Source organism: Antechinus flavipes, chromosome 3 (genome assembly GCF_016432865.1).
Source record: "Antechinus flavipes isolate AdamAnt ecotype Samford, QLD, Australia chromosome 3, AdamAnt_v2, whole genome shotgun sequence".
In the NCBI taxonomy this organism is placed as follows: domain Eukaryota; kingdom Metazoa; phylum Chordata; class Mammalia; order Dasyuromorphia; family Dasyuridae; genus Antechinus; species Antechinus flavipes.
The window spans coordinates 3546429-3571271 of record NC_067400.1 but is presented as its reverse complement, the minus strand read 5'-3'; the positions used below and the strand labels follow the sequence as shown (position 1 = coordinate 3571271).

Here is a 24843-nt window from a genome sequence, read left to right as displayed (position 1 = left end):
TTCCATTCTCTCTGTGCCTGATACTTCCTGCGTGATTACTTCAGGACTCAAATTTTGCCTATCTTAATAAACTTTTAACTGATTTTGTTAACCATTTTTTCATACTCCATGTACTAGGACTTCAAACTGTGAGCTGAAGATTAATCAAAAACCTTTTCACTGACATTTATTTTCCAATATCTCTTATTCCATCATTAAAATATAAGCTCCTTGGAGGCAGGAACTATTTCTCATTTTTTACTATCTTCAGTGTCTTATACAAAATACTTCGCTATAGTATTTTTTGAAGTGAAATCTATCTGTAAGTCACTGTGCTAGAGATATACTCCATCTCAGAAACCTTTTATGTCTTGCTTGTAGCACAGTCTAACAATTGTTGGCATTTATAACTCCCCATCCCTGCTCCCAAACTACCTAATACTGTGTTCTACCAATCTGCCTCCCCAAACCTCAAGGTTTCTATATCCTCCGTCTTCCCCCAATCACACCATTCTCATTTTTTTTACCTCCAAAATATTATTCATGCTATTCTGGTCATCTGGATTGCCTTTTCTATTCTTGAATCAATATTAACCCATTTGGCAATGTTCAATTTCCATTTCACTCATGAACTTAGTCTCACTATGATCACTCTCACTGGTGAACCCCTCTGATCTCATCGTGACTATATTCAATCACTTATTTCCTGGGACTATTGGCTATTTTGCATATGAATGCCTTATCTTCCCAACCCTGATCAAAAGTGAAAGCCATGCTTTACACCTCTTTAATTTCCCCAACAAAGCCTAGTTTCAGATGCATAATTGGTGGGTTTTTTGTTTGTTTGTTTGTTTGTTTTTTAGGCAATTGGGATTAAGTGACTTGCCCAGGGTCACATAGCTAGGAAGTATTAAGTATCTGAGATCGGATTTAAACTGATGTCCTCCTGACTTCAGAGCTGGTGCTCTATGTATTGTGCCATCTAACTGCCTCATAATTGGTGCTTTTGAAACACAAGTTTCCTACTTAGCCAAATGGTTAGCCAAATGATTCAAATACACTGTGACTCAAATACAAAAGCAAAAAAGAGTCTGACACAAACACAATTAAAAACTAGACACACACAAAAAAAATCCAATTAGCTCAGGATATCAAAAGTTTGCCACTTGATCTCCCCCTAACACTACCACATAATTTAGAGAGTTCTACTGAGTTTCCTTTTAAAATGGTGATCAGGAAAAACTGGAAGGGGAAGGGTTATTAGTCTAAGAGTTTTTAAAATTCGTTATAGAGCTAATGAGAGGAAAATGTTCCACTAAAACCAGCATATCTTTTGCATTAGAAGAGGTATTAATGGATAGTGTAAGTAATGTAAATTTAGAGGAACATAGCCTATCAGAATCAGAAAAGATATTCACTGTTGTTGAGTCTGAGTTTTTGATTTATGGAGAAACTTCCACCCAGAAAGCAGGAATGATTACTTCAAAGCCCATACAACCATTAAGTATAGAATCAGGATTTGAATACAGGCCCGGGTTCTATTTGATTAAATTTAAGTCTTAAAAAAAAAAAAAAAAAAAAAGAAATAATCATTGAAAAGAATGGTAAAATTGGGGGGGGGGGAGAGGAGGGGAGGAAAACAGGATACAGATGATGACTAGGTAAAGGTCCTCTCACAGATCCCTGAGATGGGCCCAAATTTTCATTCGGATTAAGTACTCACCTCCATTCCACTGTTTATCACTGGGATGTCAGCAAATATAATGAAAAGAGTCACACCAAGGGCAGAGATCAATAGGAATGAAAATAAATCTGAGGGACACAAACAAAATAGGATTATTCTGGGAAGACCCTTTGTGGGTTCACATGGTGGAGTCAAGACTCTTTTAGTAAAAAGTTAGTTTGCTGTTGAGATGGCTTCTTCTTCTGTGTATCATACACACTTTAAAATGTCTCAGGATATTTAAAAAGTGAAGATTTCTTGAAAGCCCTTATAAGGAACGATTCTCAAGAAAAAAGTAGCAAGTCATCTATTAAAAAAAGAGCATTACAAATAGATGGAGAAGTTGTCCAAAAAAATAAGTCCAAGACCCATTCTGCGAAAGTTAAGTGGTGAAAAAATGTTAATATATGAAAGAAGAAATGCATACTATCAACAACTATTTGAAAGATTGTGCCAAATTATAAAAGAAAAGCACATTAAAACACTATTTCAGTGTTAGAGGGGTGTAGGAAGATAGGAGCACAAACTCTTGGTGCCACTATGAATTGACCCCATTGTTCTGGAACAATTTGAGATTATGTGAAAAGCTGCTAAATTGTTCATAGTCTGTGACTTTGTAATGATTCTCCTGCTAGATATATCCTTATTCAAATTTCAGTGGCAAAAAAAGATTTCCATGAATGTCAAAATAGTTAAAGCAGCAAAAATCTGAAAATAAATTCAGTATTCACTAATGTCAGTATATAAACATAATAAACTGTTAGCTATAGGTGAGAACAAATTTGAAGAATTCAGAGAAACATGGGAAAATGTTTGTAAACTGATGCAAAGGGAAAAACATAAGAAATCACACTTGAGCAATATTCAAAAGGAAAATCATCTACTTGGAAAATTATTGAGTTCTTTGTGGAGATCTTCGAGGAAGGGCTAGAGAACTAGTCATGTTAGAGTGAGGATTCTTTCATGACTATTAGTTGGGCACCTTTCAACTCTCGAATTCAATGGTCTTATGAATGTACACTATGGTTGAAGTGATATAAGAATGGAGGACTCTCAAAATCAACAGAATTCAGATCAAATACCATTGATGGTTCCAGATGATTAAAATTAAAACATCCTTTCTCTGTGTTCAGAGTAGGTGCAATAAAAGTATGTAATGTTATTTGATCTCCCATTAACAATTGATCTATCAGAAAATTTGGTTTAATGTTTTCTCCGACTTGGGGAAAGTATTATATAGACATTGCTTTATTAGAAAGGATTGGTTTATAAAGGTCTCATGATCAAGATACCTAAAAAACTGGTTCAAATTTATAAAATGGAGAACTGTTATCCAATAGAAAAAAAAAAGGTCAAAGGATTTGAACTGGCACATTAAAAAGAAATTGAAGCCGACAAATCTGGGAGAATGATGCAAATTACTTAAGAACTGCAACTTAAAACCTGAGATTTCACCTCACATTATTCAAACATGCAAAGATGACAGAAACAGAAAATGAAAAATGGAGGGATTGTGAAGAAACTGGTAAAGTAAGGCATTTTTGGTAGAGCTGTGAACTGATCCAGCTACTCTAGAAAGCAATTTAGAGATAAGTCCAAAAATGCTACTAAACTAGGTGCTGTCTTTGACCCAGCAATATCACTACCTGGCTTATATCCACAAAGAAATCAAAGGAAGAAGAAAAGGATCTATTTGCATAAAATTGTAACAACTCTTTTTATGATAGCATAAATTTGAAACCAAGGAAATGTCCTCTTGGAAAATTGCTAAACAAATTGTGACATTTGAATGGAATATTATCGTGTCAAATAGTTTTCAGAGGAAAATAGAAGATCTCCATGAACCAATACATAAATGAGCAGAAACAGAACACTGTATATAATGACAACATTAGGGAAAACAACCTTGAAAGAGATTAGAATTTTGTCAAAACAAGAATCCAAAATAATGAAGATGAAACATATCACCTTTTCCCAAAGAGATGACCCTAAAATGTAGAGATAGCCATTTTGTGGCATGGCTAATGTGGGAATTGGTTTGGCTGGATTATATAGTTATGGATTTGAGAAGCTTTATCTTTTTCTTTTTTCTTTTTTTTCTAATGGTGAGAAGTAGAAGGTGTAGTGGGAGGAACTGATGAATTTAAAATGTTACTTAATTTAAATGTTCAAAAAGAATTTTTAAAGGGTGATTGTATTAGAACCAAAATATGTAAGTACAATATAAAAAATTTGGTGAGGGCTGCATCTCCCTGCCAATGAATAATGAATGAAGCATAACAGAGAATTCCTCAGTGAAATCTTCCTGGAGTTTCTAAAAGAAAATATACTTTTACTCTCAGAAAGCCTGAGTTCCTCAAGCATCATCTTCCTCATTTATAATAAACTAACCATGCTCCAGTGAACACTACTTGCCACAAACGGCTTCTAATATTTATCAATGTATATGATTGAAGTGATCAGACAGATAGGGGTGGGGGAAGATGGCATCGACCCATCCCTGAGTTCTTGCTTAGACCAAGCTCAATACACAAGCATTTATTGAAGACTGATTATATACCTTGTACTTGTTCTCTCAGGTCTATTAACCAATCAACAAGTTAGCTATTAGCGCCTACCATGTCAGACCCCATACTAGGAGCTGGTCATTCAACGACAAAAGGAAATCAATCCCTACCCTTAACGAAATTGCATTCGATGGGTGGAGGGGAGAAGACAATATGTGCAATGGGGAAATCCTATGCAAAGACAAGGAGATAAAATCAAATTTAGACAAGAACAAGAGTGCAGGTTTGGTGGGACAGAAATGTGTGTCAAGGACAGAAATGCATCATCAGGTGAAAAAGGCAATTTGGCAGTTGTGAAGAGATGAAATAGCCAAATGAGGAATCTTTATGTGATCCTAGAAATACTATAATAGGCAATCACTGGAATTGACGCAGGATTTGATCTGTGTTATGAAAAAGTTGCTTTGGCACCCAACTGAAGGGTGGATTTGAGAGGAAATAGAGGCCAGTTAGAAGGCTATGGGCTAGGGTGAAAGGCATGGAGGCTTGCAATAGGATAGTGGTGAAGTGGAGAAGTAAATTGTTGTGAGAAATGTTGTAAAAGGGAAAAAACATGGCAAAAGATTAGATACAGGTGGTGATGAGTGAGGATGAGAAGTTAAGGATGGTGACAAGGTTGTGAGCTGTAGTGATTGGAAGGATAAGGGTCCCCTTAAGAGTAATTGGGAAATTTAGAAAAGGAGTAGATTCCAGGGGAAAAATAATTGATTACATTTTGTTTTTGAGATATCTGAAGAATATTGAGTAGATAATTCAATAAGCGGATTAAAACAGTGGCCTGAAGCACAAGAGAAATTAAAAGGCTAAATCCATAGATCCGGGAGCCATCTACAAAACAGTACCAATGGAATCCATAGGAGGTGATGAGATAGTTGAAAGAGAACTCAGCACTGAATCTTTGGGGACAATCTTAGTTAGGGGTCATAATATGATTGAAAACCCAGCAGCATAGACTGCAAAGCTGTGACCCAATAGATGCCTTGGCCCTTCTCCAGCCAGCCGATTTTCCTCTCGATGTCTGCTCTAGTATTTAGCATGGTATTTTTACAATTTCTCAATTTTATGTGTTTCCCCACTAAAATCAATCTAGACTTTTGCTTTTCATTATTGCAAAAATAAATGCCAAACTGTCCTAAACTAGAATCTGCAGAAATTGTACTGAATGTTATATCAAGATTAGATCCTAGTCCTGGTACTTCTACTTTCAAATTGCCTGACCTTGGGCACCTCACTGTGCCTCAGTTTCCCCATATATAAAATGGGTGGATGGAACTAGGTAGCCCCTGAAATCTCTTTCAACTCTAGAATTATGATGCAATGGTCTTTCTATGCCTCAGTTTCCTTCTATGTAAAGTGTGTCTGTCTGTATGTATGTCTATGTAAAGTGTAAAGAGGCCAGATGGCCTCTGAGGTCCATTTCAGCTTTAGAAGTTTGGATCTATCAGCCATCAGCAAATTGTAGAAGGACCCTTGCCCACTTGACTGTGCAACATTCATTGCCATATTTTGGTTGAATTCCCAGATTAACCTTCTTCCTGAGGAGCCCTCTACCCCCACCCCTCAGGAAGAAGAATTTAGGCAGCCAGTGAGTTTATGCATTCCTGAATAGCCCTCAAGCTCCTTTCCTACAGTGTGGAGTAATAAAAAGCCTTTCCAGTCTTCTTGTCTACATCTGTGTGGACTAGCCTGAAATCCTCATTATCAATGATCCCTCCCCCAAAGGGAGCTGGGAAAGACCTGAGCTCAAGGGGATTTCTAAGATACTACTCATGTCAGACTTGGACTTCCTGCTCATTCAGACCACAGACTTCTCCCATATACATTCTGCAGCAATTGGGATGAGCCATACATGCTTTTATGAAAGCCAATCATCACTATTGATTTTCATACTATAAGATTAAAATTGAGCCAGGCAGACAACACAAGCTGATTGTCTTGGTAAATGGCTTCCTACACTGGCCTACTTAATAAAATTATATCAGCACACGTGATTAGTTAATCACAGATCCTGTAATAAGGAGTTATGGTCAGTCAATAAACATTAATTAAGCATCTACTATGTACTAGGTATTGTGCTAAATGCTAGAGGTGCAAAAAGAGACAAAAACAAACAAAAATGCACATATAAGCTATAAAACAAGATTATTTTTAAAATAATTGAGAGAAGGTTCTCAAATCGAGAGGGACTGGGACTGTCTTTCTGCAAAAGACAGAATTTTAGTTAGTACTTTAATCTTTCTTTGTAGCCACATGGCCCCTACTAGACTCTAAGTTTGGGTTCAGGACTTTATGCTCACCGAGATTTTACTATCACTGTGTCTTACCTGAATGGGAAGACTTCATTCTGAACCCCATTAAAATGATCATTCCTATTGCTTTACACACAGTAGGTGCTCAGTAAGTATTCATGGAGTTTAGTTTAGCTCTTGTAAAAATTAAACAAAAATAAACACTTTTTTTCACTCAAGCAAGAATGATGTCAGTTGTTTTTTGTGAATCATCAGAGCAGAGTTTACACATTTAGCTGCATTATGCCTGCTTTCCAATCCAGAGTTTCTTTATCTTTTTTGTGTGTATGACTTAGAACCCATTGCCAACCAGTTTGGGAAAGCCTTCTCAGAATACCATTTAAAAATGCATAAAAGCAGAAATCAATTCTGCTGAAAAAAACAGTAAACAGATATGTAGACACAGACACACATACATGCACATACATATGTACACATATAGATACATATATACATACACACATGTATAGCAAGATCACAAACCACAGATTAAGAGCTCTTAACTTAATGAGTTCTAAATTCTTTCTAAATACTTTACAGCAGCATCTTTCTGTGTGTGTGTGTGCATGTTTTTTGATTATTTAATATTTTATTTTTCCTTAGTTATATGTAAAGCAATTTTTAACATTTGTTTTTAGAACTTTGAGCTCCAAATTCTCCCCCTTTCTTCCTCCACACCCCTGCACTCTCATTGAGAAGGCATATATGAAGTTAGCAGCATCTTATTTTTTGAATCATTAGGCACTTGCTAGAATCACTCAATTATGAATATGACTACAGGGAGGTCAGTGTTTAGGGACTGCAGTCTTCCTTAGGACCTATTCTTTTTGGATGTCAGTAACCTCATTTATTGTAAAAATTAAGTGCTCTGACTAGGTCATATATACTGTTCTTTCAGCTCTGAAGTTCCATGGTTTTCCCAGATGAGACCAGGTCCACCAGACTGTTTCCAGATGAGTGTGCTTCTGTGTACATAGTGCAGCTTTCCCAAGTATACCATGGTGATCACACACACACAAAGGGGATATGTTGTGCACCTGAGTGTGTGTGTGTAGGTGGCAGGGATTGTATGGGTTGACATGCCTTTTTTTGTCTTGCTGAAACTCTGGCAAGGAAAGGATCCTGATGAGCTCTCTCCAAAAGCCCTCTCAAATACAAATACTCACAGTTAGTGTAGACAGGCTTTCGGAACGGCTTCCCCTTTGAGAAGATGAAGGCCACAATGATGCAGTTGAATGTGGTAATGGGCCACAGGCTGGTACTCTCAAAACTCAGGACAGGATTTAGGGTCAGAGTCCCATTTCCCGTCATCAAGTCGCTGTCTCCAGTAGCATTGGAGAAGGGATCGCTTCTGTTGGCCATGTAGCACCCGCTGCAAAGAAGCACCAGAAAGGAGACTCTACTCTTAACCGATTGGGAGGGTGGGAGTGAGAGTGATCTGAGCCTTGTTATGTAGTCAGGGGATGTCTGCCTGCTTGCTGAGACCGAGTCAGTCACACAACCTGTGAATGTCCTTGAATGGCACTAAATAGTGGAGACACAATGACTAAGACTAAAAAGGCTCAGAAAGGTTGGAAAGGGACCCTTGAGGAAACGTGGGAAAGTTCCGGCCGTATCTTTCCCTTATACTTTACCAAGATGCGTTTTCCCAGGCATCCAGTTCCCAGAACAAAATTCCACCAAAGCCCCGGTAGTTTGGGCCCTTGGTCCAGCACCTGCTAACCTGCAGGGATGTCCTTTGGCCACCTTGCTTGATTGGACACCAGTCCTCATCTTCAAACAGTGATCAACAATTACTAAATGTTTCCCTAGTGCCAGATGCCATCCCAGGCATTCCACGGAATAAGTAAAATATTCCACAGAAGAAGTAAAAGCGTGAAACAATCCCTATCCTCAAGGACTGTGTACTTTATTAGGAAAAATAACATGTGTACACATCTACATGTATCAGTTAAATACATAATAATACATGGGAAATGGCACATAAGCTATATTTATCTTGGTGCTATATAAATTTCCCCATGTTCTTCTCTTCTGCATTAGAATATAAGCCCCTTGTGGGAAGGGATAGATTCATTCTTTGCACTTGGATTCTCAGGACCTGGCACATAGTAGGTACTTATAAGTACTTGCTGATTGTGTATACATCTACATATACCAAATAGCACATAGAAATACATGGGAAATAATGGGAGACTATATTTATCTTGGTGCTATATAAATTTACCCATGTCCTTCTCTTTCATACTAGAATGTAAGCCCCTTGTGGGGAGGGATAGATTCATTCTTTGCACTTGGATCCTCAGGGCCTGGCATATAGTAGGTATTTGCTGATCGATTGAATGGGCTAAATGCGAATAGATGAGGAAATAAATGGGGCTCCCCAATAAGAGCAAAATAGATGTTCCACCAAGAGGGTGGGTAGCAGGGTAAGAGGGGCACAGGCAGAAGAGCAGAACTTGCTGGATTTATTCCTTGATGGCAGCAAGGTAGGATTGTACACCTTCGTGTAAATGAAGGCCTGGCAGAAGGCAGCTTTTGTTGTGGGGTGTTTATTACGGCATGGTGAGAGAAATAATTCTGTCACAGGCCTCGAGTTTGCGTGGCTGCTGATAAAAGACAATAAGTCTCTCCTCCAAGGGAGATTCTCTATATCAGGAAGCTGCTCGCCTTCTCCAGCAATATTACAGAGAGAAAATTGAGAGCGGGGTTGTCCTTGTTAGCCTACTGGGAGACAGGAGGGAGAAGAGCCAGGGCTGGGGGAGAAGGGGAGGAGGGTCTGATGGATTTCAAACGAGGCACTGAAGGAGGAAGCTTTGATTCTCCTCCTCCCCACCTATAAAGTAGGGCCGGCTTTCATTTTTGTTCCACAAAGCTTCCTTGCTCGGAGAGGGCCTTCTCACTCTATTAGCAGGAAGGGAAGCCTCCCCTCCACTTTCTCTTTGTGCTTTCCATCAAAAGCAGAAGCACCAAGCATGACTAGTGGGACTGCGCTTCCAGCCCACCTGGCATAATCTGCCAAAAACAAGGAAAGGGGGATCAGGCCCGTGGCGCCCAATTGGCCTGAGGACCGTCCCAAATCACTTGGCAGCAGCACTTGGCTAATAGTGCAGATGAGCCTGGCCTGGCCTCCCCCCTGGAAGGCAGGGGAGCGAGCACTGACTTGGCAGGGTGCAAGGATGACCAGTAGCTTGGAAAATTGCAAAGGAATCTGGTTTCCATGGTGACTTAAAGACTTGAGGAGAAACAAATAGAAAAGCAGAATGAGAATTCAATGAGAAATAATGGAGCTTGTGAGAAAAGGGGAATGGTCCCCATGCAAATGTTGGTCTGAATAATAACAAAGACCATCCCAAGAGCTAGGAGAAACTCGTCTTTAATTGACTGGACTGTGGCCTGATGTGTGTAGGGAGCCCCTAGTGGCGCGTTCTTTAAAGCAAGTCAGCGCCTTCTGTAGGGTCTCAGAGAGTGGCCAGAAACATGTATCTGTGTTGTGGGCCTGGTGCAGTGCATGATGCCGTGTTTAGTACAGTTCAGCAAGATCGGGTACATGAGTGCAGTAAAAACAAAAGGCACACATTTCTAAAGCACCCGGAAGGTTTGCAAAGGGCCTGACAAATTATATCTCTTTGAACTGGGTAGGTGTCCCCATTTTACAGATGGGAAAACTGAGATTAAAAGACTTACCCGGAGTCCCACAACCAGTGTCTGATACAAGATTCAAACTCAGGGTTTTTTGTCTCCAAGTCCAACACTAGCTACTGGTCACCTTGCCATCTTGGTAGAAAATAGAACAGTGGTTCTTAAAATGTGATTCATAAGCACTTGGGGAACCTTTCAGGAAATCTCTGGTTCAAAACTATTTTAATAATAATAATATATTTTAATGTCTAATACAACAAATATTAATTGCTTTAACCCATATTAACACAAGCACTTTAGTGATGGTGAAGGTGCCATCATAATTGGTAAGCATCTTCTAAGATCCAAAAGTTTAAGACTCACTGATAGACAGTATTGAATAAGATGGAATAGGATGGGATGGGATGGGAAATGGTACAAGAGAGGAGAGAAACGGAATAAAGTAGAATATCATATATACCATATTGGAGAATCTAATCACAACACTGACTACAGTATTGAACAATAGAGTAGATAGGATGGACGTATTATAAAGCAGGGCACATGATTATATTGCCATGTTTCTAGTGCTCTAGAATACTATCCCATGTATAATACTGTATAACATAATACAGGAACTTTTCTTGATAGGGAAGACTGTCCAATACAGAAACAGGAATCTAGGAGAAGGGATGCTATGGAAAGGGGCAGCTAGGTGGAACAGCGTATAGAGTGCCAGCCTGAAGTCAAGAAGACTTCAAATATGGCTTCAGACATTTACTGGTTGTGTGACCTTGAGCAAGTCACTTAGCCCTGTTGTCTTTTTCCTCATCTGTAAAATGAGCTGGAAAGGAAATGGCAGTCTACTACCTTTGCCAAGAAAACTCAAAATGGGAGTCAGTTAGAAACAACTGAAAAAAATAGCTGAAAATACTATAGAAGTTTTTTCTATGAGGTTTTTGAGAATAAGACAAAGTCTCATCTTTCCAAGGGCTACATCTCTACAACATGAAATTACAGATTCTTAAGGGAGTTTTACATTTTGATGCAGACAGTTTTGTCCCATGCCGCTTCCCTTAAATTAATGCCTCTGCCAGCCTCACCTGTACCGATGGACCTCACAGTACCAAGGCTGCTGCTTGACAAAGAAGAAAGCCCAGATCTGTGCAATGCCGGAAAAACAGGTGTTCAGAAAGACAGAGAGCAGCAGGGGGGGCGAGATGAGCTGTCCAGCAGGTCGGTATGGAGCCAGCTTGGGGTACGCATGAGTGGAGCTCACTGAAAAAAAAAAGGAAAAAGAAAAAAGAAAAAAAAGCACCGTTATCCTTGGTTTCCATGCTCATACACTGAGGAGATCCCCCAGAGACTGTTTGTTTTCAACAACTCTGCAAGTATTTAAACCCTGGTTATTCTCTGGGATCTCAGGCTTGATGTAGAAATAAGAAGGAAAGGCTTAAAAATTGCACCATCATTAAATAGAAAGCTGCATGGCCTCAGGCAGAATCTTGAAGGGCATCTGGGAGGGGTTCCCACGAGGACTGACCCTTGGACCGGAAGTATTTTGTGTGCTGCTGCTGGGAAAGAGACAACTGAGTGGAAGCTTCATTCTGACTGAATTGTCACTTAGGTGCAGTCCTCCTTGACAGTCTTCTGAATCCGAGTGTCTTGGATGTCTATAGAACATCTGCATACGTATGTACGTGTAAACATGTCTCTGGCACCGTATATGTATATATAAATACATCATTGATAAGACCATTATAAATTATATTTAAATAATATTTATTAAATTTATATTTATATATGTGTAATATAATTTATATTTAATATAATAAATTTATATTTAAATAAATTATAAATTATAAATAACCAGTTGTCAGGGTGTGAGGCTGAGTAGCATAGAGAAAAAGTCACATCCTTAAAGTCACATTCTTCCTTTGCCATGAATTGTCTGAGCAAATTTGGGCAAATCACCGAAACTAACTCTCCAAGACTGCAAACTGAAGCAAAGCACTGGTCTCTGCTGGCAGCTGGAGCTTTTTCACCCAGGCTTTTCTACACCGATCTCATCAGTAGAAACAAACAAATAGATGTTTTTCATCATGGCAGGAAGCCTGGAATCTTGAGGGCTCGTAGAACCCAAATCTAGGTCGATTCTTTATGAAGCTAGAAAGAGCCTTTGAGTTTGAGGGCTCAGCTGTATACTTTGATGAGATGGTTTCAGCACCAGTCTCTGTCCAGTCAGAAATGCTCCTCATCAGAAGGTTGGGCCTTGGAGGATGATTAGGAGTTTGAGGGCCCAAGTGTTGAGAGCACAAAAGAGCCGTAGAGCCTCTCATTTGACAAAAAGGGAAACTGAGGCCCAGATACATGAAATGTTTTGCCTTTGGCCATAAATATCAGACCCAGGATTCTAATCCAGATCTTTGAGTCAGCTGACTTCCCATGAAATCTGACTGCTCGTAGAACTTCCAATACATAAAAATAGTTTTAAATCCAACTCAGACTCGTCAGATGTGGGTCTTTGGGGGAATGGACCTAGAAAGGAATCTGGAGAAGGCTCAGTTATGGCAATGTATCTGAGATGCTCGGGGGAGCAGGCAGAACTGGGGGCAAAATTCAATTTGCTGGATAGTAGAATTCATCAAACTTTCTTCTTCTTTCTCCCTACAACAACCCAAAGATTCTCCTCGTTCACAACCACAGCAACATCCTCCGTAGTAGGCACTTTAGAAATGTTTAATTGAATTCAATTGCATTGAGTATAATTGAAATAGAACTTGCAAATTGCTTCTAAATTGGGAATTGAAAGGAGTCTTAGCCAAGTTTAAACCTTTCTCTTTGCCATTGGCCTCTCAGAGAAGGGACTACATGGGGTGTTTTGATCGGCTTCCTTCTCAATTTTCCTGACCTATCCTATTGTCCAGGATCGGGGCCTTTGCGATTGCTAGAAACACAGAGGTGCCTGATCCAAATAGTCAACATATGGGGAGAACAGTTCTTTGCCCAAAGTAAGACATCTCTTTGAATGATTGAGACTTTCTAACATCCTGACTGTCTTCAGTAGAATTCTTAGAGGCCAGTCATCCACTAACTCCATCTCATGGCTACCCAACAACCTATGTCACCATCTCTCCATTTACTAGCTGAATGACCTTTGGAACATCAAACCCCCTTGGATCTGCAATTCCTCCTCTTTAAAAATGAAGGTGTTGAACTGTATTTCCTCTGAATCTGCTTCTGGCTTTGGGGCCAAAGTGTGAGGACCCTTTCCTCCTGGGGACATTAAAAGACAAAGAAATTTGCAATCAGGAAACCCTAGTCACAGCAATTCTTCTTTTAGTCATACTCCCTTCAAGAGTGGGGAAAGTATCAAGCTGTCCTTTATGCAGGAAATAAGGATGTTTATTTTTCTTTACTCTGCCCAGGATTCTGGTGGACATGCCCTGAGTCAGCCCAGCCTCCTCAGCCTGCCAAGTCTCCATTGAGACTAGACCTTGACATGATGTTGCCATCTGGAGGCTACCCTGGTGATCCGTGTGTGAGCATCAACCGCAGGATCACAGAACCAAAGCTAGAAGTGGCTTTCTAGGCTGCCAAATCCCCTCTCCGGTTGCCAAATGATTAAAAAATGATTTCCCAGGTCCTCTAGCCTAGAAAGTGTCGAAGGCAGAATTCGGTCTCAGCTCTCATTAACTACAGCCCCAGGAATCCTCACCAAAATGGGCCTCCACTCTAAGGATGTCAGCTTTAACAGAATTATGGGCCCAAAGAGCCAGAATGAGCCTGAGATGCTAGGAGGCCATAGACTTACATTGTAAGAGGCCTTCAAGGTTATCTGATTAACCTTTCCTTTACATGTGGGAAAAAAAAAAAACTGAAACACAAAGAAATGAGCAGACCTTCCTAGGGTAATACAGTTTATAAGCATCAGTCAGGATTCTAACCCAAGTCCTTTGATCCAATGAATGGTTCTTGCACACCGCCATGATCTCTGACCCCAGAGACCCAGAGAGGAGAGGATATGTTCCAGATCACATCAATTAGGAATTAGATCTCCTGAATCTCCTTCTAGTCACCTTTCTAGTCCTCTATCTCCTGCTTGGTCTAACCATTGAGCATCCTCTAATGATGGTCTGAAGAGTGAAGTAAAAGAGAGAAGAGGAAAGGAGGTAAAATGAGGCTCTCTCTCTTTTCTCTATCATTGTGATTTTGACTTTTTAATTTTATCGGCCCTAGTCAGAGATATATCGTCAGACCCCCTTTGGGTAGCCAGCACCATGACATCCGGGTTATTAATGAACACTTGGGAGACTGGCAATATTGATGCTATGCACTGAAAGAAAGTTTCTGTATTATGAATAGACATTTCCATCTCATAAACCCAGCCCTTCTTGGTGAGCAGGACAGTCTTTGGGTTCTTAAAATAAATGAGTGATGTCATCCTCTCATGTTTTAAGATGTTGTGTGAAAGCCTCCAGGAGGCTCAAGCTTTGTATTATTAGACAATGGATTTCTTTCTTGTTGTCTTCACATTAATGGGCAAAGAAAGCCTGGCCAAAGAGAAGGCAATCACTTTTCTACTTCACTAAGAAATAATGTCAATTCCTGGAGAAATGGCGTTAGAAAAACTTGAAGAAAGCCAATGATCCTATAAAGCCCAGGTTATGTTCCAGCTGACCAACATCTCTCCAAGATAGGGGCTAAGTCATGAATCATCCCCTTCCTCTTTTAATTCCAGAAAACCTGAGATTCTGATGTAATGTCCCAAGGGATCAATACCTGACAACTAAAAGCTGGATGGACTCTTGCTATCTTTCTCAAGCAGTGGTCAGAAGGAAACTTTCCCTTCTGAGGCAGCCTAGGAACCACTGCAGACTGAAGGAGTTGATCCCGGCCATTTTGGGACCCAATGGCTCTTATCTTTTTTTTCTTCCCCAAATTCACAGGATAATAGGTTTCCTCAAATAAAGGGTGCTCTCAGAGATTTTCTGGTCTGCATTTGATCCCTCCTCCCACTTACAGAGAAGGCTAAAAGGCCAATGGGGCAGGTGCTACTCCCCTCTCTCAGCTTCATTAAGGGCTTACTTGTTAGACAGACCATCAGTGTGATCGCCACATCCTGCATGAGGTACTGGTAGTTCCCAAAAAGCTGTAACTGCTAAAAGAGAAAAAGAAAAACACATGGTTATATATATTGAGACTGAGGGGAAGTGGGGAGACCTGGTGGTAGCTTGATGGGAGGGAGAGCTTAGACAAGATCTACCCAGGATCTACTGGAGTTGGTAAGGGTGGAAAATGATGCCCAAAATATGCCCAGAGAGATTGGCAGAGATCAGGGGAAGAGGAAGTGTTTGTCCATAAAGGGGAGAATGTGATAATTAATGACCTTCCCTATTTCTGTGAAGCAGCAGGGGCAAAGACATTTTCTTCCAGATATTGTCACCAAATCTGAGTTGGATAGGCTTCCTGGCTGTCCTCTTACTGAATTATGAATGTGCATTCTGGGTAGAGATTTCTCCCCCCTCCCTCCTTTCCCCTGGAAGCACCTGCCATGCTGATAAAAAGCGCAGCAGAAATCGAGGTTCCCAGACCTCTGTTCCTCTCATCAGCGCTCTCCTGGCCCCAACAAGATTATTCACCATCTGATCAGAGATGGAACAATCCCCGCCATGCTACAGGTTTCTCAGGCTAATGGCACTGGGTATTTTTACTGACTTTGGTCAGGGTGAGCCTCCTCTACGATACCTCTGGCCCCAGGGAGCCAACAAGACTGAACTCAGACTCCAAAGGAAAGCTTAGGTTTAGGAAAGTTGCTTTGTAACCCCTTAGATTTCTAAGGACGGACCCCAAAGCCACTTTTCTTCTCTTTACCAGCCCCTCCTTTTTCTTCTCCCCCTTCTCCATGATGCCCTGGGTGGGGTCAACATCTACCTTCAAGGATGAATTTCACCCAACCTCGTCCAATTAGCAAACATAGAGCCTACTACGTACCAGGCATTGTTCTTGGAGCCTGGAATATGAAAAAATCAAAGCAAACCAGAGCCCTGATCTGGAGCCAGGAAATCCCTGTTCCAATCCCATTTTAGATCCTTGGCCCTGTGATCTCTGGCCGCCTTCCCTTCCTTCCAGAGCTCAGAGCCCTTTTTTGTAATCTAAGGACAATAATGAGGACCTACTAAGACCATAGTCCATGTCAAACAAGAAAGGTCTACAGAAACAAACAAAAGGCCTTTGAGTTACTGTGATGATAAAGAGTACAAAATCAGTGGAGGCAGAAGAACCAGAGTACCTTGGGCCAGCCTTCACATTATACATGAGTTAAAGTGGCTCAGAGAGTCCCCAGCCTCCAGACATCTGTCCAGGGTCCCAGCATTCCCTGACGAGCTGAAGTCACTTTTTTGTATTTTCAGTTCTCTGATCTAGCCCAGACAGCTCACCCCAGTTCCCGGAGAACCATTTGCCGGATGCTACCTCAGGCACGATTTTGTTTTAGGAAATAAGAAATAGTACAAAAGGTAGTCCCTCTGTTCATGTGAAATCTGTCAGCGAAGGCCTGTGTCTGTCAGTGGGTGCACACGCATCCTTTTGGACCGCACCTGAGATTGTGTCAATATAGGAAACTGCTCAATGTGGCGGTGTGACCTAGTGGATAGAGGACCGGCCTGGAAGCAAGAAGTCCTCATTCTGCTTCTGACACGTTCTAGCTGGGAGACTCTAAGAAAGTGGTGGATCTTCTCAGTGGCCAAGGACAAGATGGTAAATCTCAGAGAAGGTTCTAGTCCGGATTAGTGGAGAGTGTTTTTAAAGGAACACGCACAGTAATAACTATTTAAAAGAATTGGACTCGTACCCAATAAAGCAGCGATGTGCCAATTAATTGAATCATTCCATACATGGTTAGGTATTTAAACACTCCGAAGGAAGAAACCAAAGCAGCTCGTCCTTCCCTATTCACAAAAAAAGGGGGAGAAAACACATCTGGTTAATGTCTTCTCCCAGCAACATTTTTATAGACTCAAGGCAAAACTTAGTGACTTGATGGTCTGATAGCGAAATGCCTCAATATCCACTTCTAACCAAACACGACTTCTTTAATAGAATTTTACTACATTCGATGCCCTCCTGTCCCCAGGGCCTAGAATGAGCTCTCCTGTTACCTCCACTTTTTAGAGTCATTCTCCTCCTCTAAGATACAGCCCTGGTCCCATCTTCCACAGCAAGCCTTCCACACTCCCACTCAGGGTCGATACTGTCCCTATCAAATCCCCGTATTTCTTCTGCACTTGCAGACCTCTCCCTTTGACTCCTCATACTTGACTCAATTATACTTTCACCCATCAGAGATCTTTATTTGAATGGAAGCTGCTGGAGGGCAACTAGGGAGCACCAGAAATGGAGTCAGGAAAATCTGAGTCTAAATCGCAGCTCAGACATTTACTTGCTGGGTGACCCTGGGCAACACACTTGGTCTCTGTGAGCCTCGATTTCCTCATCTGTAAAATGTGGGGTTTGAATTCAATGGCCTCCAAAGTCCCTACTAACTGTGAATCTATGGTCCTATGAACAAGTAATTTTTGCTCCTCATAGGCCCTCTGCCTTGAGGGAGAATGACTTGAAGGTTTGGAGACGAATGAGTCTTTTTTGACCTATAGGGTTCTCACTATTTTTTATACCACTCTCTCTGTCCTCACACTCGCACAATGCCTGTCCTGGCCTTGTGCACAGTAGGCGCCAAGTCATTGTTTGTTGGACAAACGGGGAAAATGTTTCAACATTTACCTGAATGAGAGAGATTGCACAATTGAATCAGCAAACTTACTGAGTACCTACTATGTGCCAGATTTCCTGCCCAACTCGGGGTACACAAAGACTTCCTTGCCCTCAAAGACTGTCTCTTCTTACATTTTCAAATGGAAGTAGGAAATCACCTTCATAAGTGTATCACTTACTAGTTCACGAATCACAAGTTTAAGGATTATAGATTCCGGCCCTTTCTCTCATCCACAAACAACCGAGATCTCAGGAGGATAAGGGGCTTTCACAAGGTCAGAGACAGAAACAGGATTTGACTCAGTTTCTTTCATTCCAGAATCCCAAGTGTGACCCAAGTTAATTGGTTTGGGATCACTCCAGGCCTTACAAATCCTATTTGGCGGTAGGGCGGGAGGCACAAAGGAGTTCAATATAACTGCGGCCCTTCTACAAATAAACTGAAACAATTAAGCCATCTCAAAAAGGACCCTCCAAATCCCCAGCTCCTAAACTGCACCTAGTCAGTCCCCTGGAGCATATTCACTTGGGAGCAGGTACTCTTGGCAGGGGGTTAATGAAATCAAAGCAAGAAGCATTTATTGAACATTTGACTACACCAAATACAAGAGTTTGAAGCCCTGGAGGTGAAGGCAAAAGGAGCCCAATAGAACAGGAACAGAATTTTCTTTTTTTAATGAATCTAGGAAGCGTAAATGGAATAATCTCCCTCCCTAGTGCCTTGGTCAGCTGCCTGACCCTAAGTATACTTTATTCCCTCCTGGGTATTTTATAAAAGATGGTTGAATTTAACCAGTTTGTAAGTAGTGTCTAAGATAAGGGGAGAGAGGACAATTCACAGTCAAAACAGTGATCTGAACCAAGCAGGAAAATTTCAATTTGTATAAATGTAGTTTTACTCTTGGAATTGGAAAAAATATCAGTGTAAGTACAAGTTGGAGGAGAGAACAAATGAATGAGTGAATGGATGGATGGGTAGATGGATGGACAGGTGAGAAAATTAATGAATGGATGTATTATGGATATAGGGTCTGATCACCTGACCTAAGACCCCATGTTAGACGTACTGTAACTGCAGTCTATTCCTAAGATCACATAGTTCATTTTCTTCTGTGCACATCGAATAAAGCCATTTATTTTGCATCTTTCTAAAGCAAAGGAACCCGTGCCAATTTGACCAGCCATAACACTCCCAGACTGAGTGACTCACCTGATCAGGTGGGGCACACATTCTATGTTGGCTGTTTTTGAGGTGAAGGGGGAAGCCACAGATGCCTCCTGCTCAGACAGTGAGATGCCAGCATGAGCCATTTTCAAAGCCTGAAATAAAAATTTTATATAACTCATGGATTGACCACATACAGGTTGCCTTCGACAAATCCCATTCCTTGTCCTTCAATCTGTGGTCCAGGGCCAAGCTGAATACGTCATATGGGAGGGCTGATCCACTGGAAGATGACTTGGGTTCAAACAAGATTATGACAGAGTAGGAAAAGGGCTGAATCCAGCAAAGAACATGGATGGGCTCATTCCAGAGAAAACTCAGGAAGAACCTGATAGCTATCAAGGATTTGAAAGGCTCTTCCATGGAAGGAAGACTGGGCTGGATAACAGGATTATACAGAAAGACCTGGGAGGGACCACAGATGGCATCATTGCCATAAGAGCAATGCACAAATTATCAAAGCAATCATTTTCTTTTTTTGTAGGCTTTTTCTTTTGTTATAGTTTTGTATTTACAAGTTATATGCATGAGTAATTTTACAGCATTGACAATTGCCAAACCTTTTGTTCCAATTTTTCCTCTCTCCCCCCCCCCCCCAGATGGCAGGTTGACCAATACATGTTAAATATGTTAAAGTATAAATTAAATACAATATAAGTATACATGTCCAAACAGTTATTTTGCTATACAAAAAGAATCAAACTTTGAAATAGTGTACAATGAGCCTGTGAAGGAAATCAAAAGTGCAGGCGGATAAAAATAGAGGGATTGGGAATTCTATCAATCCTTTTCAAGAACAGGTAGATTGTGTAATTACTAAGCAGGATGTTGGACTTGAAACCAAGAAGGCCTGGGCATAATTCCCATAATTCTCATTCTCCAATTGATAAATGGTTAAAGAATATGAACAGACAATTTTCAGATGAAGAAATTAAAGCCATTTCTAATCATATAAAAAAATGTTCTAAATCACTATTGATTAGAGAAATGCAAATGAAGTTAACTCTGAAGTACCACTTCACATCTCTCAGATTTACTGAGATGACAGGAAAAGACTGATAAATGCTGGAGGAGATGTGGGAAGACTAGGACACTAATTTATTGTTGGAGTTGGGAATTGATCCAACCATTCCTAACTATTCAAAGGATTATCAAACTGTGGCAACCCTTTGATCCAGCAGTGACTCTGCTGGGTCTGTATCCCAAAGAGATCATGAGAAAGAGGAAATGACCCGCATATGCAAAAAGATTTGTGGCAGCCCTTTTAGTAGCGTCAAGGAACTGGAAATTGAGGGATGCCCATCAGCTGGGGAATGGCTGAATAAGTTATGGTATATGAACGTTATGGAATATTATTGTTCTGTAAGAAATGATCAGGAGATGACTTTAGAGAGGCCTGGGGAGACTTACAGGAACTGATGCTGAGTGAAATGAACAGGCCAACGAGAACATTGTCCACAGCAACAGCAAAGTTATACAATGATCAATTCTGATGGACATGGCTCTTTTCAACAGGGAGGTGATTTAGGCTAATTTCAATAAACTTGTGATGGAGAGAGCCATCTGCACCTGGAGAGAGGACTGTGGGAACTGAAGGTGGATCACAACATAGCATTCTCACTCTTTTTGTTGTTCTCTGCTTGCGTTTTGTTTTGTTTTTTTCTGTTTTGATTTGATTTTTCTTGTACAGCAAGATAATTGTCTAAATATGTGTGCATATATTGGATTTGACATGTATTTCTACCATGTTTAGCATATATTGGACTACTCGCCATCTAGGGATGGGGATGGTAGAAGGAGGCAGGGAACTAGAACACAAGATTTTGCAAGGGCTAATGTTGCAGAATTATCCATGCATATGTTTTAAAAAATAAAAAGCTTTAATTTTTAAAAAAGTGAATATGTGTAAATAAAAAAAGAAAGAAAGAAAGAAACCCGGGCCTTCCCAGCAGAGCTCAGCTATCAGACAATAGAACGGGAATTTCTACTCACCCCACAATCATTTGCTCCATCACCACACATGGCAACGTAGTAACTAGGGGAAAAGGACATGGAAAAATTCAGCACCTTCCTTGAGTCATCTCCATTGCTCCTGGCACACCTGTCCATTTTACAGATCCACCAGGGGAAAAAAGTGATCACAGGATCCTGGAACCCTCTCTTTTGGATTATTTTAACAAAGTCCCTTGTAGCCACAGAGACATCTTCAGAGATTTCCATAGAAATTCTTCTAGGGTTCTAGACCTAGAGCTTAAGGAACTTCTGAGGTCTTCTAGTCATTATACAGAGGAAGAAATCCTTCAAGAAAAGGCCATCTAGTGATCTTTGCCAATCCTGGGCCAAACACTCTGAAGGATTCCACTTGAGAGATTTCCCAGCTTAGTCTCATGCTAACACAGAGTTTGGAGAGTTTGCTTGTCGGCTGCTACTGTAACTTTCATGTGACACTTTGGTGATGAGAATCATAGAAATAACTAAGCCAATGGGACAGCCTACACACACACACACACACACACACACACACACACACACCCATGCACACACACATAGGTACACACATCTCAAGTATCTGATGAACTACCATCAGAGTGGCTCTTAAAGAGCCACTTAATGAACCACCGAGAATAGTCTGCAATCGGCCCAGATCTACCTGGAGAGACAAGGAATAGAATTGGGCCCAGGAGCCCCTGGTTAAGAGAGAAACCAAGATTTCAACAATATCTCAATGTTTCCCTAGAATTCTGCTAGTCCTTGAATCAATAAAATAAACTGGGAACATGTTTTTGTCTTCCTTTGTTACTATAGTACTTAACACAGTGTCTGGAACACAACAGACACTTAAATGCTTGCTGCTGGTGAGGATGATGATGATGATGATGATGATGATGATGATGATGAAGAGGAAGAAGAATAGGAGGGAGAGGAAGAGGAGGGAGGGGAAAGGAATAGGAGTAGGAAGAAAAGGAGGAAGAGAAGAAGAGAAAAAAGAAGAGTGGAAAGAAGATGGAGCAGCATTCAGTTGCTCTCTGAAGCCTCTTCCTGACATTGGTCTTGAATCCTGTGCTCTGTCACTGCGGACCCCAAGTGATTAGAGTGAGCCAGGGAAGGAAGGATGGCCCAGCTCTTTTAAGAGGAGCCTGAACTCTCCTTCTCCCCTGAGCTTAGAGCCTGCTGGTAGCTCACCCTGATCCATATCTCTGGCCAGCCCACTTTCACACTCACTCCTCTACCAAAAGCATTGATCTGACCACCTCATCATCCTCCTCCTCCTAAACAATAACCTCCTGGAGCTCCCCAGAACCAGTTATAAACTCCTCTCTTTGGCCTCCACCACCCTTTACACTTCCCCATCCCACCTCCAGCTCCTTGCTGTCCCTCTCACAAGCACTCTCTCTCCACACTCAGGGCTATGTCCCCTGCCTGGAATCTCCTTCTCATTTGCACCCCAAGGCTTCCCGGATTTCTTTTAAGCCTCCACTACTTGGAGGCCTCACCTGCTCTCCATTGTGGCCGGCATCTTTCCTCTGCTGCTTACCTCCAAGTATCACACCTGTACCTTGTCAATGCACAGCTGTCTTAGGATGATCATCCCCCTCAGACTGGGAGCTCCATGGGGGCAGGGACTGACTTTTGCCTTTCTATCTCCAGGGCAACTTAGCACAGTGCCTGGCACATAGTAGGTGCTTAACAAATGCATAATGCCTAAACATAGATGGCTCACTCCAAGGCCTTATCCCCTGATTTAAATGACACATAAACATCCCACCTCTCTTCTCTCCCCCTCCAAGCCTGGATCTGCCCTTTGCCAACATTCTCCCAAGGTCACAGAAGAAACATTCCATTTATACCAAAGAACATACTTTAATTTCTGGAATTCTTCCACCAGGCTTGATTTCTGCCCAGGAGACATCCTGGCAAAAATGGCTCCATTCACCAGAATCTGCCATGAAAAACACCAGGATGATGAAATGAGAAAGGAGAAAACAATATCATTAAAAAAGAAAAGAAAAGAAAAGAAAAAGCCTGACTAATGATTCTCGGCTCTCCCTTTAATGCGCTCCCTCCCCAGGTGATAGATCTATCACTCCACACAGTGCTGGAGGCTGAGGGAATGGGAGGATGAAGAGATCTCAAGCTTTAATATTTAACCGAGTGCACCAGCCTGCTGTAGCCCCGGGACCTTCTACATCATCCACCCCATCAGTTATGTCTACATGGCTTCTCTAGCATTAATCAATCAAAACGCAGCCCTGAGAAACAGGACAAGGTGCTTAAGAAGTACTTAAGAAACACAAGATGATTAAGAATACACATTTTCTCAGCCTCGGGCCTGGGATTTTCATAAGTCTGGCTGCCCAAGGACCGGATGTTTTAGGCATCGAGATGCACCAGGCACCACATTCACGGGGCTGATCTGCTGTGCCTGGACACGCCTTGTGTCCCAGAGACTCAAGTCCCAGGACTACACAGTGTGCTTTGAAATAGGACATGGAGAGGCTGGAATTGAGCATGAATGGATGCAGGTGGGAGGCAGAGATGGGAACTGAGGCCTGGCCCTAAGACATGGACCCAAACATGGAGAAGGAAAGGACATTTCAGGGAGCTAAATTTGGAATAATGGATCTCAAGGCACATAACTCTCTTGTTTACTCCATTTGTACCATGCGGTCATGATTTCAACTGTCTGAGCCTAAGCTTCCTCAAACACAAAGGGAGAAGTTAGGGGAAGTGACCTCAAAGACCCTCCAAGTCTCCATCTATGATTCCATGCAGGACTCGGGGTTGATAGGCTTATGCGGGTCCAGACTCCTACCCCTTCCACCAGGCAGCATCCCCAGCCTTCCCTGGAGGTCTCTTTCCCCATGGAGGGTGGGGGTGGAATGGTCACAGGAACCATTCCACAAATGGGAGTTAAGGAAACTGAGACAGGAAGACTTATAGGGGATGCAGACCCCATCTGGGCCGGCAGCTTCCCCTCCAAATGATAAAGTCAAAGTTTCTTGTTCTTTACTTACTTTGGGAAGCAAATTGCTGAAGTGCTGAGTGATCACTTGGTAAGATTTCCCAGTCATGGCAAAGTGGTAATCGTCCCCTCGGCCAGCCTCCGCCAAGGAGGGGTCTTGGATGTGGAGGCGGATCTCCTAAAATCCAAGACATGGCACGTTTAGGTATTGAGTGCAAACTGACCATATCTGCCTTTTATCATGCTCTTTGTTCTCATCTCCCATTTCCCAGGGTGCCATTGCTATTCCTTGCTGCCAAAGCCCCCAATGGCTCCTTCTCAGGGTCTGCTCTTCCCTCTTTACCAGCCCAACTTAGGAAATTTATCTGACCTATGCCTCCTTCTTTCCAGATGCCAACTGACTGCCAGGAAGGAAAAGACCTAATATTCATTCCCATTGTAGGACTAATAGCCAAGAGCGCTTGTTTGGAAAGCTTGTATTTAGGGACCGCTTGACTGTAGCAATCAGTGTCCGGATTCCTTTTCAGCTCTCACCCTGTGGTCCCGAGGAAGCCCTTTGTGCATAATCAGAGTTGTACAGTTTCCCATCCCCACCTCACAGTGGCCCAGGGTCTCAGAGAGGCTAGTCTTATTTCTGTGTCCCTCCTCTGTACCTTATTCCCGTGCCCCTCCTCTTTATCCCTTACTCCCACACCCTTCCTCTT

The 24843-nt window shown here is 41.7% G+C and overlaps 1 protein-coding gene across 2 annotated transcripts in view; it reads right to left on the bottom strand.

Annotated features, from left to right (window-relative positions):
• ATP13A5 (ATPase 13A5) overlaps positions 1-24843 on the bottom strand; it is a 96631-nt gene that overhangs the window by 3812 nt on the left and 67976 nt on the right. For both annotated transcript variants that reach the window (XM_051991623.1, XM_051991624.1), the window contains exons 20-28: positions 24192-24317; positions 23037-23116; positions 21169-21211; positions 19162-19271; positions 17032-17128; positions 15267-15339; positions 11282-11456; positions 7724-7929; positions 1703-1791 (exon numbers count right to left, since the gene is read on the bottom strand). In XM_051991623.1, coding sequence (XP_051847583.1) covers positions 1703-1791; positions 7724-7929; positions 11282-11456; positions 15267-15339; positions 17032-17128; positions 19162-19271; positions 21169-21211; positions 23037-23116; positions 24192-24317 — 999 coding nt within the window. The remainder of the gene's footprint in view (positions 1-1702; positions 1792-7723; positions 7930-11281; positions 11457-15266; positions 15340-17031; positions 17129-19161; positions 19272-21168; positions 21212-23036; positions 23117-24191; positions 24318-24843) is intronic.